This window comes from Scomber scombrus, chromosome 7 (assembly GCF_963691925.1).
Source record: "Scomber scombrus chromosome 7, fScoSco1.1, whole genome shotgun sequence".
NCBI classification, from domain to species: Eukaryota; Metazoa; Chordata; class Actinopteri; order Scombriformes; family Scombridae; genus Scomber; species Scomber scombrus.
This window is the reverse complement of record NC_084976.1, coordinates 16,038,419-16,056,259: the sequence shown is the minus strand read 5'-3', so window position 1 is coordinate 16,056,259 and position 17,841 is coordinate 16,038,419. Positions and strand designations below refer to the sequence as shown.

Here is a 17,841-nt window from a genome sequence, read left to right as displayed (position 1 = left end):
GCTTAAACATGCAGGAAAACTCGTGAAAATTTGCACCTGTGTCAGACCTGGTGAAAATTGTGATATCTTATCGGTCCCAGAAATGGGCGTGGCAAAATGGCTCTGTGGCAAATTCTATATGCTTGTTAAGAGTCCTGGTTTGAAGACATGTACAGGCCATATAGGGTTAGGGGTTAGGGTTAGGGGGGGCGGGCGAGGGACCGGTCTTTGCTGCTTGCAGCTTTAATTTCTGCTTGTAACTCACTTGATTATGGTGTGTCTGCTGCCTCTGTGTGGCTAAAAATAGAAAACAACACGAAACCACTGCTTGAAGATAGTTGTTGAACCACTAAAATATAAATTCACATTTTTCAAGTCTTCCTTAAAACAGTCAGTTGACCAAATAAAGAGGAAAGAAAAGAGGTTTTCCTCCCTGTAAGACTGCCCCCTTCGAATGCTCTTCAAATATAAGTGATGGGGGCTTAAATCCAAACACAGTCATTTTGTGCAAAAGTGTGTATAAAAGTTAATCTGAATCTTATATGAGGCTTCAATAGTCTCAGTTAGTCATATCAAGTGGATATCTGGTAGCCTACATTTACAGTCTGTCAAAATTTCCTCTTTGTGTTTCCTCAGGCTGGAAGTTTTGTAACGAAAAGAAGGACTGTGCTACTAAAAAAGACATTGAACGATATCTACTAGATTAGACTAAATGGACAGCTGAAGCTTCATATTAGCTTTAGATCAACTTTTTGAATACATTTTTGTACAGAATGGGGACTGTGTATTTTCATTCCTATTGGTTACAATGTAAAGGCATTATAAATGGATCTTCTAATGACCACTATGAACAAGAAGAATGATTATGGAAAGAACAAACCTGTGAACCTGTCTTTTAAACACAGTATAATCCTAAAATGGTTTGTAGAATCGAGAGTAGATAACAAGAATTGTGTATGGTTACGTTTTCTGATCATTTTAAATAAATGGGACAATTTTTAGATCATGGATTAAACGAGAATGATATGTTGTCAGTAATTTGATCAGGAAGTAAAATGACTAGTCTATTATCATGTGCTGGTATTGTTTTTTTAATCACAAGGTGATGAAGAATCAGCATGCCGCTAAGTATGGTTTGGGGAAAACCAGCTGATTTTGGTCTACATCAACAAATGAAAAGATCTAATAACTAAAACCATTGTTACATGCATTGTGGGAGGGACTGCTACCATCCACCAGACATGCTCATCTTAATTTTGTGTTTTTATCTATAGGATGTTGTATAGCTACAAAGATATTGATAAATGAAAGGCCCTATTTTTGAAAGCAGAACTGTTTCACATCTCTTTCTGTTTGCACTTCCCTGTCATGTTCTGAGAAAACAGCATCGGCTATTTTTGTAGGAACTATCTTCTCCACGGCCTAATATGTAAAATCTCCTGTAAGTACAAGGTTGAAACAAAAAACTGGATGACCTGAATAGAGCTTTAACACACAAATGAATTTTTCCCCCCAAAATGGTTCATAATGTGGCCATGTGGAGGGAAGCCTTCAGTAGCTTGTCAAGGAAACAGGAACACAGTGATTAGCCTCTTGATTTCCTACTGTAACATCAGCCCAAATAGCATGTGGCCCCAGGTATGTTATTTAGTTTCTGGTCATTTGATTAAACACATTTATTATGCAATGCCCAAGCTCAAACAAATACAAAACAATAAAACTCAAATAATAAACCTAGACCTTGGTGCATGGCACCTTAAAATGAAGTAATAATACAGTCCCCCCCTTAAAGCCTGTTTTATTTCATGTGATATTGTGCTTTGATTAGCTACATTCTCAATGTATTTGCTCTGGATTATATCAGGACAAACCTGATGGTCACCCGTGATTAATCTGAGTCAGCCGCTAGGGGGCAACAAATACCCATTAATGATACACATGAAAATACCTACAGAGGCACCTGCATTAATGAGTTCACAAACACACACACACACACACACACACACACACACACACACACACACACACACACACACACACACACACACACACACACACACACACACACACACACACACACACACACACACAATTATATATGGATATAATGCAGAATATGTGGTGCTGCTCTGTAGATAAGATATATAAAAGAAAGATGGGACACTTGTATACTTGTATGGGAGATTTGTCCCACAATGTTTCTTGAAACGCTATAAAGTTTAGTAGTATCACTGGTCAGTCTCCAACTCTGGTGATCTCCATAATCAGGTAAAATCATGGTCAGTGTAAATAACACATCACTGTAAAATGGGTAACTTTTTTATATCGAGGTAAATAAAATACAGAACTGCTGTCACTTTTATACTTAGGCTACTGACCAGTTTTTAAATGCAGCACCAGACAAACACTGAATCCAGTCTTTAACTGACAAAATATGATGCAGAGGTCCATTTAGTTGCTATTATGGAGATTTCTGAACTGTACTGTAAATGTTCATATTTTACGGACTTCGTCATCATCGCGGTTGGCCTAAAAGGTTGAGGTTCATTGTTACTTTTAACAAAACAAGCTTCTGTTCCCTTTAGTAGCTGTTCAATCATATCACATGATCTTCATCCACAAGTGGAAAAAGGAGAGAAGGCCCAAAAGCTGCTACAAAATTGCACTTGTGGTGAGATTGCAAGTATTATGCAGCTAAATCAGCAAAGGAGGTCAAGTTGAACCTGTCACCTTGCTGAAAATGCCTGCATCACGTGACTGTGTAGGTGCAACAGTCTACCTGTCATTTAAATCAAATAAGGAGGATTTCTCCCATATTATCCTGCTACCCAGTTTATTTAATGTAATATTTTTTTAACAGTGTTAGCATAACAGTTTCTTTGTGGCGCTTCATATCAACGCGCTTTTGTTAATTGCCAGCGGCTCAGAGAAAGCAGCATTCCCTGCTCCGGTCGTCAGGGATTTAGGGAAGGACTGAATCCGAGCCCCGACTGAGACAAACAATGGCAGCTATGAAAGGCGAGGGGAGGGGTCGGCCCAATGCAAATATCCACTTTGTGCGCCCTGGAGAACCTGCACTAAACACTGACAACTACCAACTTCCACCCAAAGTGCTATAATAAGTAGGACTGTACACGGTGACTGTAGAGCAGTTTCAGCGGTTCAGGGTTTTGGTACATTGTTGCTTTAAGTTGCACGATTTCGCTGAGGAAGTTTCTTCATGGAGGCTTCAATGTTTCTGCAACAAGTAGGATCTTTTTTTGCTGACAACCGGCGCAAACGGGACGGTTTCAGGAGTCAGGACGCTGCAGCATCATTGAAATGTGCCAAGTGCACCTGCTGAAGTACCAAACAGAGAGGTAGGAAAGACATGGTGTCTAACTGCAACTGCAACCTCGCAAAGTGTTAAAGAAGTTCCTGAGCTCTCTCAACTTTGCTGTCCCTTTCGCGTTTTCAACATTAAACAGAATAAATATTCTTACTTTTTGCATTCCTCAGCACTATTTTTAATTTTTGAGCATGTTTTCCTCCTAATATACAACAGTTTTGTTCGAGCCACACTTTTTTTCTGTGCGGCTTATTTAGTGCAGCTAAGCCTGTCTCAGGAAAACCTGATTATCCTCAGACCATCGATACGCTAGCTTTCATTCAAGACATGCATGAGAAAGGCTTTGCAACATAATAGACCAGTGGGAGCCTGTCTACTTGTATAAGAGTGGGGCAAACGGAGGGGGAATCTCACTTGCATGTTGATGTAGTTGGGTGTCCGTGTGAGGGAAGCACACAGCATGTTTGAGAAATGTTAAATGTGAGATTGGCCCTCAGGTGTTTGCATGTTGTTCCATTTAAATGTGGAGCAGAAAAACTTCTGGAAACATGTAGGTAAAAATAGCACTGGCTTTGCATCATCTCTGCAATCTGTACTTTTTGTCAGCGGTGAGCAAAAAAAGTAAAATGCTACTGTAAAATCCCAAGCATATCCCCCCAGAGAAACATCAAAGTGGACTCAACATGAGGCCTTTATCTGAACAATTGCTCCATTCTACCCTGCACCCCAACCCTGACCACCCCCACTACCCCCTTTTCCCAATTTCCACTTGATTAAGCCCTAAACTGAGCAGAGTTGAATCTGGAGGGAAAATGGTTCACTAATTCTGACTCTCAGGTCTGACACAAAAGAGGAAGACTGTTCTCTCTGCTCTAATTCATGTCAGGTTCAATACATGGAGCCAAGGTTTTCTCTGCTGCGCTGAAAACCATATTGTTGGGAAAATACAGGCAGACCAACTTGGTGAATGTGAGGCAGGGAGAGTGACAGAAGAAGACAGAGCTCAAACTTACCCTGCCTTAAGATTCCCAGATGTATGCTGCATACTGCATATATAATTTGCTGCTCATTTGTGACATCATTTAATTAGTTGTGCAACAATATCAGTGTACCTAATCTGATGGTGTCAGAATGTGTGCGGAATGTCATTGACCAAACAAGATGTTAATTATCAAGCAAACATGTTTGTGCATGTGTAGCAATCAATAAGAATGCATTGGCAGTAGTTAAAAGGCTTTTTACTTAGAGGCGGACACTGGCTTTCAGGGATTGGTGTGAAAACCACCAATGCTGTTTATGACAACACTTGACAATTCAAGAAAAAAAGCTCTGACAACTTCTCCGTGTCCATTTACTACTGTTTAAAACCTCTCTATACTAGAGACTCTCTATATTGCTATTTTTGCAAATGAAAACAGTCCAGTTTATTCCATTTCTCACAATAGGTTTTCAGTATTTGTAAGCAATTATCTCAATTGGTAAGAATAAGCAGGGGCAGCCTCCAGACCACTGTACACATTCTCTGTCTGGTGGTGAGGTTGCCAGGCAATGAGAGCTGCTGGATGAAGGCTGCTTCGATGGCTCTTTTCCCCCTTTCAGGCTTCTCTCGCAGTCTCTTTCTGTCTTGCAACCCCCCACCTCTCCTCTCAGCTTGCCTCTCCTCTTCTGCATACTAATAGCTGTACCAAAGGCCAATGACAAACCAGGGATGTCAGACGGATTATTAATATTTTTCACTTTGGCTGTGTTTCCAGGGTCGGGAAGTTTATGGGAGCTCACTCTTTTGTTGTATGTAAAATGTATAGTTTTACCTTCTCCCATTGATAAACAGTAAAAAAAGAAGGCGTTTACAGTCATTGTTGGGTGCATGAATTAGTTCTGCTGTATTCTGGGGGAAAGTTTTTATATCTTTCTTTGTGTTACCCACCGGAGGAGGGCAGTGTGCTCGTTCTGTTGCGTACCCAATAGAAGACTAGTAACATTTGTTTTTTGTTTTGTCTGTCAGATAAAACGTTAGTGTGTTAGTTTCTTTAGAGGCTATAAAAGCTTTGCCCCAGATCTCTCAAAAGCCGCATAATTTCAGGGATTTACATTATCTCTCCTGCATCTTTAAACAGGAAGGAATCATTACAGCAACTGACAACAACTTACAAACAGATGGAGTGAGGGTTTAGTTTATATAAAAACCGGCGCTCTCAATAACAGAAAGGACTAACATATATTGGCAGTTGCCATCACTTTGACAATCATGGAAATGTATTTGTATTGTTTTGTCTAATCTTTGTTTGTTGGCTACCCGCAGAACTGTTGAGGCAGTAAAATTGCATTATTCTCTTGAACACATTAATATCACCCTTCATGCATGTAGAGCTCAGTATGGATTTCATTCATTATGTAAATTCTTGCTTTTCCTGTGAAGTTATGGTCTTTAGTTTAGTAACTCATCTAAAACATATAGGGAAGTAGAGAACTCAGCATTTTGTCATTGAGGACTTCCTCAATGTCAAAATTCCTCGTACTGATGGGCTCTAGCCCCATGAGAGCGGTATAATTAGAGCAATGGAAACAGGAAACACCTCGCCCTCCCTATCGTTCTCTCCCCCCTTCTGTCTCTCTCTCTGTCTCTCTCACCCCCTTCCTCCTTCTGCGTCTGTCTTCAGATGTGCATTTATTTGTGCAAATTATCAGGTGCACAGACGTAGAGTATGTTCTATAATGAGTCTTGTGATGGTTATCATTGTATCTTATGTCCTTAGGTTTACTGGAAATGAGGATGTTGGCTGGTTTTTCCTGCCAGAAAACAATTAACAAGCTGCACATTCACTGTGGACAGTTTTGGAAAACCTGACATTGTTGGCCTTCATCCATTTGTCTGTATGTAATCTAGATAGAGTTATATTCATTGTAGATTCAGTTGTAGTTTTTTAATTGAAAAAAAATCTCTCATCTGTATGTTGTTGAAATATTTCCACAACTAAACTGGTACTGAAACTGTTCACTTATTTAGATCAACTGAAAACCCAAACATAGAGTGATATGAAGCAAAGAAAAGTAACCAAATCTCAGATTTTAGAAGCTGTTATCACCACGTGTTTGGTATTATGAAATAGTAAAAAGCTTTTAAATGCTGTTCAACTAGATTATTAACTGGCAAATTGTCTAAGCATTAGTTGTTACGATGAGGCAACTTTAATGGATGTGAGATAAGTAAACGGATGTATTTATCTGTATTCATTATTTAGTCTTTATGATGTCAGACAGGCACACATATTTCTTTTCACACGTTCTAAGCGTTAATCTTTCCAAACACTTGACCTGCATCACAATGCCTCGGCTTTGACCTGCAGTGATTCATTTGCAGTGAATGTTTACTCACCCTCTGTAGTTCAGTCCAATATGAGGGATGTGGGAGAGGGGTCTCTAATTTCTGCTTCTTCCTCTAAAAGATTAAAGACCCTGTGGAGACCAGGTGTACAGTTCAAACCAAAGATTAGCCACTCATCTCACTTCCCTTCATCTTGGGCCATATAAATGAGTTGCTCGTGCACCGTACTCTGCCTCTGTCAAGGTGCACAGATTGGTGTGAGTTACAGGTTTCGCGAGGTTACAGGTTTCGCACCCAATTCCACCAGTCTTGCCGTCTGCCCGGGCATGCAGAGTTATAGAGAGAGAGAAAATTCAGCTTTTTTTTATTGATTCAGAGAAGCGCCTTGCACCTTTCCCCTTCCTGGTGTGGAATGCACACCTGGAGGTGTTTGCTGAGTGGCTCAAGTAATCCATATAACAATGCAGGCTGATATCTGGTGCCATCAGAAGTACTCGAGGCAGTTTGCACTGTGACATGCTCTGCATTGTCTCTGTAGATCTGAGCTGTTGATCACTTTATTGAGACATTTGTCATTAAGCCTTTATTCTTAAGAATTAAAGACAAAATAAACTTCACATGGTTTAAATATTATAGTCAGAGTTTTAAATTAGCAGAGCATGTGTAAATTATGGAGCTGATTTGCAAAAATGTAATACAAACCTTAATCAAAATGTTTACTCTGATAAAAGACAAAAATATGTAGTCATGGAACAGAATGCACAGGTAAAAGGCAGTTGTCTAGACTTTGTTGACATGGCAGGCCAGTTGAGCTGCGCTGCTCTCGGTTCCCCTCACAGTGTACACACAGGAGGAGATGGGTGCAGATAAAATGGCTGGGTCACGCCCCGCCGAGGAATTGGGATGCCTGGGGGGGGGGGGGGGGGGGGGGGGGGGCTGGGAAACTTTCTGCCTGGCTAGCCTTAATATTGTGATTCTTCTCAGTCAACAAAGCAGTGCGTTTGATGCAACATGTCAGGTTCCTCCAGAACTTGGGGGCTGGTTCTCTTTCCTGGTTAGACAGCTGTCAGCACTACAGAGCTCAGAGAGCCACAGATTCCTCCATGTGCTGTTGGGGACTTCAAAGTAGGAGAGGAACAGAGTGAGGTGAGTGCTGATTTTCAGAACAATTGGTCAGCTTTAGCTGGATTAATTTGGATTCAGTATTGGGAAGTTGCCCTCATGAGTCTTCGGGATTTGTGGGCTGTTGTCAAATCTCTGAGGCATTGTTCTTTCCTCGGAGAGATGTTATTTGTTTTCACAGTTAAACCAGCATGTGCTTTCTTTAGGGGAAAAACTGAACTGAAGCCATTGTTAATTGCAGCAAAACAAAGTTAATTATTATTGTCACAATACAGTATTTCATGTAGAGCATGGCAGAGTATACTTTTTGAATTGTTCATGTTTTTAAGTGGATTTTCATTCTGGTAAACAGGAGATGTGAGCTATGGTCAACCACTCAAGAGCACGGTATCACTGATCCTGATTTATTTATCTCAATTTTATAACAGGTCTATGACAAATAAAGATTTAATTACTGTTTGTATTGTCCAAAAGTAACTGTTAAAACAAACTGCCTCAGCTAATATGATTTACATCCAATAATATGTATCCATAGTCTACAGTCGACTCGTGCTTTCAACTCGTGAGGTACAGTAAATCAGTCTACTGTATGTAGCTGGTGTAAGTCTTAAATTCTTGTCTTGCAGATTTATTGATGCATGGCTACCCAGACAAGTCTGTGCAAAGTAAAACCATCATTGTGTGTTTTAAACTGGAAAGATTCCTTATGCTACCCTACAGCACATATTTGATCAGATTAGATGTAAAAGGAGAGGAAATCTCTCTCACAAGTTTAAATACTGTAGTGTTAGAACAGGGATTACTTCTTAAAACATGACTACAATATGCTGTATTCTCGGTATATGTGTTAGACTCTAGTAAGTCGTACTCCACTGTATAAATCATACATGTCCACAGTACATACTGTGGTACATGTATACTTGGTCAGACTGAGTGTGTGCTCTCCTTGACTCCTTGATTTGAACTGTGGGAGTTTCTGCTGTAACTCGACCTTGCCTCCTCCAGCCACCTGTGTTCGCGTGCTCAGAGAAAACACTGGCTTTTGTGTTGGAGTGAGACATCCACACAGCGGGGGGCCAAGGTACATTAAGGGGCTATGACAGGTGGCATACTCTTCCTGTGCTTCCCCGCAGTAAAGAATACGAATACGGTCGTGGGACAGCTGCACCACGCTGCCACGGAGGTGGGAGTAAAACTCGTCTCCTAACAAAGACATCAAAAACAAAGGCAACTGCACCCTAGATTTGGTTTGAGACACATTTCATTTTAGATACATTAATGCAGTGTATGCATTCACATGTGTGTCTGAATGTGAGGGTGCTCTCGCATTTTCAGTGGGAGGCTGGGAGCCGGGGTGCTACGTGGGTGTCTGTGTTTGTGTAGCTGTGTGCATTTGTGTAACGAGGTAATCAATCTGAATCCTGGAGCCTGAAATATGCAGCAACAGTTCAGTTAGAGTCACCAAGTAAATGTTTTTACTCGCCAGCAGCTGCAAGTTGGAAAGGGGCAGAGGGGGCAGTAGCTGGAGCCTGGATGGTGATGTGATGCGAGTTCTCAAGGCTGTGTGAGGCGGACAGGGGGTGGGGGGGTGTGACTCGTTTACTTTGTCCTCTGTATTAATGATGCTTCTCTGTCCAAAACCTACCTGTAAGTATCACATATCTTACACTGATTAATGCAGCCCTTTTCATTTTTGTTTGTATGTGATCACAGCTCCTATGACTGATTTCTTTAAGAGAGTGAAATATGGGAATTATTGACTTTAATTGAATTTTAATTGAACCATCTACTTAAAGTTGTCAGACAGACTGTTGTGAGCAGCAACATTATCTCAGGCTGTATCAAATATCGAGACAGAGTGTTGGTATGGATTTCCTCAGCTGTTGTAAAGTGGATAAAACAGACAATATATCGTTGTGAAGATGCATGTAACTTGATATGACTTGAGGATGTTGCGATTATTATCATTATTGATATTATGCTGGCGTTTGAACTGACTGCTTAGAGTTTAAGCTGCTGTGAGCTCAGTTTAGGCTTCTGAGAAGAAGAAATGGGGTGAAGTTTAAAGTTTTCATGACAACTGTTGTTGGGTGGCCTGTGTGGCACTATGAGGTTGGTACGAAGTGAGGTAGGACTATGGTGTCACATTCCACAGTTTGGTGTGTGTGTGTGTGTGTGTGTGTGTGTGTGTGTGTGTGTGTGTGTGTGTGTGTGTGTGTGTGTGTGTGTGTGTGTGTGTGTGTGTGTGTGTGTGTGTGTGTGTGTGTGTGTGTGTGTGTGTGTGTGTGTGTGTGTGTGTGTGTGTGTGTGTGTGTGTGTGTGTGCATATGAAACGAACAGCACAAATCTATCAATCTTAATCCAAACAACTGCCACGTCCATCCTCCCCCCTAAATCTGTCGTATTTATATTTTTATCTGTTGAGTTCTGGTAAGATATGATGATGAAAAATGATGAAGCTGCAGCTCTCATGTCATCTGACTAATTTGTTCCCTTGGTACATTTATCAGATGGTTTGCCACCCCTGGGACTGCTTTATCTTCTTTTTCAGATCACATAAATACTGTATAGTTTACCAGAAGCCTGCGTAAATGAGGCTATTTTAAACCTTATGGTTCCTCGTGGAAAAACAACAGGAAAAGTTTAATTTTTGTAGTTGTACAAACATATCAGAGCTGATGTTCTCGATTTGAATCAAAACCTACAATAGATAAGGACACAAGCCTACAGATTGATTTTCTTTGTTACAGGAACTGAGGAATAAATCACAGTGAATTTAAATTTAAGTTTTGGCTTTAGGAGAGACTGTTGTTTACTATTAATCCCACAGCAACAGGGCTTGCTCCTGACCTAACTCAAAAAAGCCTCCTCTAGTGGCCACAGAGGAACCATGTATGTTCACATTCCCAAACGTAACATATAAAGAAGGGAAAAATGTAATGGAGGGAAGTTTTCGATATGACCAAAAATCCCTACTGAGGGAAATCAGATTTTGAAGACTCTCAAATCTCGTTTTAATTGCCTGACCACTATACATTACATTTCTCAATCATGAACCGGTGTTAAGAAAATAAAGACTGTGATTATATTTATTTATTTTTATATGTACTTTACATCCTTCAATTGCTTTAAGTCAAGAAAATTACAGGCAGTGTGTAAGATGCTGTTTCCAGTATCAACAATGTTTTATCCCTCTATATACCACACAAACAGTGTACCATTATATATTGTGTGTTCAGGTTGTTATTGTGGGAATTACTAGTCTGTAACCAGTTAAAATTAGGGATAATAGAAGGGAGGGATGACAATACAATATGTGAGGTACAGCACAGCAGACATAATACTTAAATGCTGCGCTGAATAGTAATTCTGTGGTAACTGGGGAAAAAAAGAAACACTATTTAGACATGTCAACAGGCAGAAGTCTGACCACACACTGCAGCTTTAAATCACTTGGAAAAGAAACATGTAGTCAAGTCAATTTTATTTATATAGCCCAGTATCACAAATCCGAAATTTGCCTCAAGGGGCTTTACAATCTGTACAACATGTGATACTGTCTATTCTTAGACCCTAAATTCGGATAAGGAAAAACTCCCTAAAAAACGCTCAGGAGAAAAGGAGGGATCCCTCTTCTAGACGGACAGATGTGCAATAGATACTGTCTCTGCAGAACAGACCAAAATTATAATGGCACAACAGGATGATAATATTATAGATAAGATGGATGAAACTCAGACCTGTTCGATTATTCTTTTTTTTTTGTACAGTATAATAACACTCACACATTTAGATGGTAATATCATAAACATCTGAATGTTTTGTTGTCGGCCTTTTCTACTGTTTTTGTATAAGTTCAAATATAGTCCAAATATAGTCCCTTCACATTATAAACAGCTGATTTGATCATGTTCTTTTTCTCGTGCTAGAAATTAAATTATACAGTATTGAAAAAACAACAACTGCACAATCAAGTAACCAACTTTTTAGTGAACGTGATAAGATAATATCTTATGTTAAGAATAAAGATACTTTGCTTCACAAATCAAAACATTGTTTGCTAATGTCATCTCTAAAAACCACACACAGTTTATACAGTTTTAATTTTAAGATTGACAATCACATTTACTTCTAAATCTTAACAACATAACGATGTGGCCATGACAGACAGGGCTGCAGCCTCACTTCCTCAGCCGACTAAAATCTACTTCAGAGAGCATCTTTCTGGCTCAGCTGCCTGTCGCTTGTGCATTGTGATCCTTCAGGTCTGACCCAGTACCTTTTGTTGACTTCAGATTGAACCATTTTTGTTGCTCATATGTAGTTATTTCAACCTAATTAGATAAGTAATAATTAAAAAGAAGGAAAAAGAGGGGGAAAAATGGAGGAGACATGAAAGAAGAAAATCTGCCCTAACTGACAGTGAAGCTAGCCCTGTAGAAAAAGGCAGCAGAAATTACAGGGTCAGTCGTGGCACAAACAGTGTATGAGCTGGAGAAGGAGGAGTGTATATTTGCATAGGGTGTATGCGAGGTATATCTGCCTCTGTTTATGTAGCAGATTATACAGCAGATATATACATAAGTCTAAATGTAGATCTACTGTATATATAACAATATATTCTGCTAGTTATTTATATTGCCACTACTCAGTTTATATGGATGCTTCTGTCGTGCCGAGCACTTCCCACACGTGCATTACATTCAAGTCTGAATGTTTCTTCTTCCTTAAGTAGACATGACAGTAACTACAGTGTGTTTGTGTGATCCCACGTGTGCTGTGTGTGACTGCAGACAGTGACAGTGTGTCTTCTTGTCTCGGCCGTGTCATTGTGATGTCTGGCTCTAATGACGTCTAGCAAGAATCTAGTGCCTCTCTCTAAATATAAACCAACCTAATTACCTATCCTCACTACCTTCTCTGTTTACACAGCCTGGCTTAATATGATCTTCACATTTTCACACAATGTGTGCATTCTCACAGAGCATATTTTCCCGAACAAGGACTTCCTGTGTTTAGGTTCAGGATTCAATTGTAGATATGGGAAGGAGCTCCTGTTGATCACTAACGAACTGTCACTTTGCTGCATTCCAGGGGTCAAAAACATGCTCACCTCTCCTGTGTCTTTTTAGTCAAGTTTACAGCTGTCATTGTCAAGAAATGATAACTTATAGGTTCATTTTTTTAATGTCTTTTATAATGATTTTTTGTTGTTGAGACAATCTGTTTTAAAGACGTCTCATCTATCTTCTGTAACAGGAGGATGTCCCACATATGTCAGTGGTTTGTAAGGGCCGGGTAAAGGATTGGGTATTCCCCGGACAATATTTAAGGGGAGCACCATTGTAGTGGGTGACCTGAGCCACCAATCCTATGCTGATGTCTTCCTTTCTTTTTCCTTTTGAAAAGCAGCAGAATAAGCTGAAACCCTAGTCCATTTGTATTGTCAGGACAAAGAGAGACCATTGTGGCAGGAGCGGTGGAGGGAGGGGAGCTGCTGGTGGAGGTAGGGGTGCAAGGGGTCAGGGGGGGCAGAGAGGAGTTAGTCAGATGCCGACCTCTGCTGGGTGTTTAGGCTCCAGGGTGGTTGAGGAGGGGGGTGTGCAGTTCAGGTAGTGTGTTGTGTTTTTTTTCTCTTTTTTCTCTGAATGATGAGCCTGAAGTTGCAGCAGTATGCATTTATCCAGCTGGAAGAGGCTTCAGTAGCAGAGCGGCAGGGCGGGGGAGGTTAATGTTGGAGGGAGCGGCGGGTGGAGGGAGGGTGAGTGACGGGGAAGCCAGCGCACTGCCTCTCTCACGCTCCAGCAGGAGTTCAGTCTGCTCCAGCTGCCTACACCACAGCACACAGAGCTGGAGAGTGGGAGAGATATGGCAGCGGACCTGTTGATATCACAGCGATGACTTACAGCACTTACAGAGTGGATTACACAGTGGATTCTAACACTTGGAGTTGATGACACATTTATTCCTTGAAGATCAGGATTTTGTCGGGTGCCTAAATGTTGTCACTGGGCAAAATGCACTCCAGAGCCAAGTCCCGGAGTTGTGACAACTACCTGAGTATTAAGGTACAAGCTTGAAATATGCTTTGAACTTGCCTCCATTATAGTTTGAATGTGACTCTTTGAGAATTGCTGTCTTACATTTCTTGTTTGTTTTAACTGAAACCTTTTTCCTTTTTCTTCTGTATTGGGTGTTTCTGAGGAACCTTCAATAACTGTTTTTAGGAGTCGTTCGGTATTGTGCATATTCACAGGAGATGTATATTTTCAGTGTCACCGCTTAAAGACAGCTGATATTTTGACGTCTTTTTCTGTCGCCAAAACAAAACAAAGTCGGTTGCTTTTTGTATATGCAAAAAAATGAAGGAGTTCAGTGTGTCTGTTGATCTAACATTGTATTATTCAGTTCCCAACATTTGTTGTTTGACTTTTTATTCACTCGGAGAACAGAAATGTCACAATGTGTAAATATTTTCAGCATTTTTTCCCCCTTTTTGCTATCAGATACTTGTCTATAGGACTCTGTGTCCAATTTGAAGGGCACTGGGTGTTTAATTCTTCACTGACTGCCCCTCAACATGTTCATCTGTTGAATGTACAATTACAACTGAATACAGTGAAGCTTCACAGCAATCAAAGACAAATGAGGTGTGCAGTCTTGATAGGTAGGCTAACTGATTTGGAGAACTCATAAATAGCATGTATATAAATACTGTTAGGTGTTTGGTTACAAGCCTATTTTGAACTCATCAGTGATGGTGCATCTGTATCTACCAAAACAATAAAAACAAGATCTTGAGTGCACGCTCTTTATCAGTGCTGGGGTCAGTGAAGTACACAACTTTGTATCCTTTCTGATAAGTTAAGTTCCTTTATCAACCCTCCACTTGTTTTGGTATGCACCCTTTCTATATTTACCCTGCAGAGGTATCAGCAGACTTTTGTTCGTCTCCTTTGTCTCGGCTGTCACCGCTCATCACTGGTCTGATTGGCTGAAGGACCTCCATTCACTTTTTGTTTTCTTCTTGTTGAGCTAATACGCAAAGATATATAATCAAATATAATCTATTCTGTGTGTTACTGTGTGTTGAATACAGTACAACAACAATCTATAGGGCCATCAAGGTCTGTCAGGGCAGTTCAGGAGCAGTATCCTGTCAATGTTGTTTACATCCTGTAGGACAAAGTCATTAGTCGACTACTGGCTACATGAATCAAGTCTTTCTGATAACCAGTGTGGGAATCTGTAAAAAAAAAAAAAAAAAAAAAAAAAAAACGCCATCAATTTCCATATTAGGGTACAGTAAAGTTTTTGTTTTGTTTTTTTATGTCCCAGCTTGAAAAAATATGTTGCACATGAACTGAACAACATACACTATAGCCTGATTATTATAAGTAATGTTTCTTTAAGTTGATACATTCCTTGTCAAGTCATAGGAATGTAAATGCAAATAAAAGAATCATTACAAATAGTAACCTTTGCTGTACACAAATGGGTGGCCATTATTGTTGATCTTGCTGTGTGTGTCACACAATCAGTGTGGCCTCTAAGGTTAAAGTTTATCTGCTGAGATAACCTTCAGTAAAGTTTCTTTTTACAGTGCAAATACAATATTGTGCTACAGTCGCTGAAGAGTTTGCCCTGTAGCGAGATGGAGTGTGTATTCAGTATATCTGTAATGTTGTGTGCGTTTTGAAGTACAGTTTAAGTCAAGTGACAAGATGCAGTGTTTTCGAGTAGATAGAGGTGTTTTAATCAAGACTTTTTTGAATGCATGTAGTTTTATATTCCTTTTTAGCCATAAAACAAAAGTTTGACTGATTTTCCTTTTGCATTTTCTCTCAGCCATTCTCCTCTCATCGCCTCTTCTCCTCTCATGAGATAGGATTTTTGTTGGTTCAGATCAAAAGCTGAATCAAACCGCAGGTTCACTGGTGAGGTCTCACTAGGCTCTTTTGTTGGCGTCCTGGCACCTGGTAGTGGGGCAGGTCTGAGCAACCTGTGGCCTTTGTCAGCCTGCTGCCTTTGAGGCTGTTAACAGGTTGGTTAGTGAGCAGACTGTATGGGGGCTCCAGGGCTCTCCTGTTACACTCCCCTGGTGGCTTCATGCTCCACTGGAGGCCTGGTAGGCAGCGCCTTTTGTGTCCCTGACCCACTAAATGTGTCAGTGGCCACCTCTCGTTCACTCTCTCTGTCTCTGTGTGTCTTTCTTTCTCTGTGATGCACCCTTTTTTCCACTTGTCTTTCTGACCCTCTTTTGTTTTCTTTTTTCCACTTAACTTTCTGACATGTTTTATAAATTGCTGTACTTTTGGAATTACCAGCTAATAAAACATTTGCCCATGGCATATTTGATGTCACTGAAAAAGTTAACTCGAAGAAAATTGTCCTCTACTCAAACACAGTCATACCTGAATATCAAAGAGAATATTAGTTTTCTTGTTTCATAAAGAGACAAAATCCCAGTCTTTTAGCCTCACTCACTTGCTGTGTGCACCTCTTAAACAGCTGGTTTACTGACGGCACAGACAAGTGTCCCACCTGGAGCTTGAAGCCATTAATTACCACCATAGCCCTCCATCACACAGGCAGTCTGCTTGCAAAGACATGGCATCAGTAAGGGTGGGACTTCCCAATCTGCTTCTGTCCTGGCTGAGGGTCTGAGGCTAGACATACACAACACATACACACTGCATTCCTCTGTGCCTCAGAGCGGATGGGAAGCTCAGCTCTGGTGGCTAAGCTTAGTCGTTCTGCTGAGACATGCAGATATGTCTCCCACAATACAGGTGACACTTTTTGAAAAGCTTCAAATGCTTCCTGACAGTTTAAGATAGTAGCTACAGGGTGGTGAATATATGTCAACTTCTCTAAATGTAAACATTGTGTCATGCAGCCATTGTGTTCATATTGTCATAGCATGTGATTCATCATTCAGCACAAGTCTCATCCACACTGAGTAATTGTTCCTAAAAACACCACTCCTGTCACTACCACTGTTTTTTTCTGCCTTGGGAACCTGAAGAGAAACTTGCTGGTGTGTCCTAACTATGTAGTGAGGGCTTTCCTCCCATTGTTAGCTTTCCTCCAATAAAACACCATGTTATTCTTCTCCTCCCGGGAGCAACAGTGACTAATGCCCAGAGACATTTTTGTCTCACTAAAAGCAGGCTGACTGCTAATGGAAGTGGGCGTTTTGTTTCAGGGCACCAACACTGTACAGCACATACCACTTAGAGAGGCGGAGTTCACAATGAGCGCCTTGTAGTAGAGTCGTGGCATGTGTACCAATGCACTGAACTGTACTCACTCTCCTCTAATTGATGGTGCTGAGCTGCTTAGATCAACAGGACAGATCCTACAAAGGGTGAAACATGGGCTGTCTGACAGGCGAAATTCACTGGAGCACAGGCAATGCCTTGATTTCCAGCCGTCCTTTTTTACACACTTTTATTGTAATGCAAATGTAGCATGGACACTTAAGTGACAGTGAAATAGTTGTGAGGAGCTGGATCCTTAACACGGTGCACAGTTATCATACTGTGGGATTTTTCCTGGCATCGCTATCTATTTGTATGGTTATCATTGGAGGCAGATGTCTCTATTCCACTGTTGTGTTCCTTTCAGTAAGGACAGATAGCAGAGGGATGTTTGGCCTTGGCTGCGACCACTGAGAGGAGGTCATAGCCTGAGCTGTAAACATGACAACCACTTCAGGTCATGCTCATCCAGGACTGCCTATAATCCCAAATGTCCTGTCTCATTCCGGTTGTAACTAACATGTCGGACATGTCATCTGTTCTGCTTGGGGACAAGTGTGGCGGTGTAGGTCACAAAGGGGTCAGATAATAGTCAATGATGCCATAGTTGTTATTAAAGGGTAGGGTTCCACCGTCCATGTCCCACAACTGGAGTCCAGTCTGGACTTTCCAGTTCTGGTGTTTATGTCCGCTCACAGTGACGTCATTCCCTCCAGGTGTTTCCCCTTGCTCTGATGGAAAGACCATCATGGCTGACATTTCCTGTCATGTTCAAACTTCCTGACTGTCTGGCTAAGTTGGATTGCGCTCAGCCAGTAAATAAA

The 17,841-nt window shown here is 40.8% G+C and overlaps 1 protein-coding gene across 1 annotated transcript in view; it reads left to right on the top strand.

Moving 5' to 3' along the window:
• Window positions 1–13,596: 13,596 nt before the first annotated feature.
• zgc:158766 (uncharacterized protein LOC100009641 homolog) overlaps window positions 13,597–17,841 on the top strand; it is a 22,368-nt gene continuing 18,123 nt past the window's right edge. Inside the window, exon 1 of the mRNA XM_062422535.1 lies at window positions 13,597–13,822. Coding sequence (XP_062278519.1) covers window positions 13,754–13,822 — 69 coding nt within the window. The 5' untranslated portion in view covers window positions 13,597–13,753. The remainder of the gene's footprint in view (window positions 13,823–17,841) is intronic.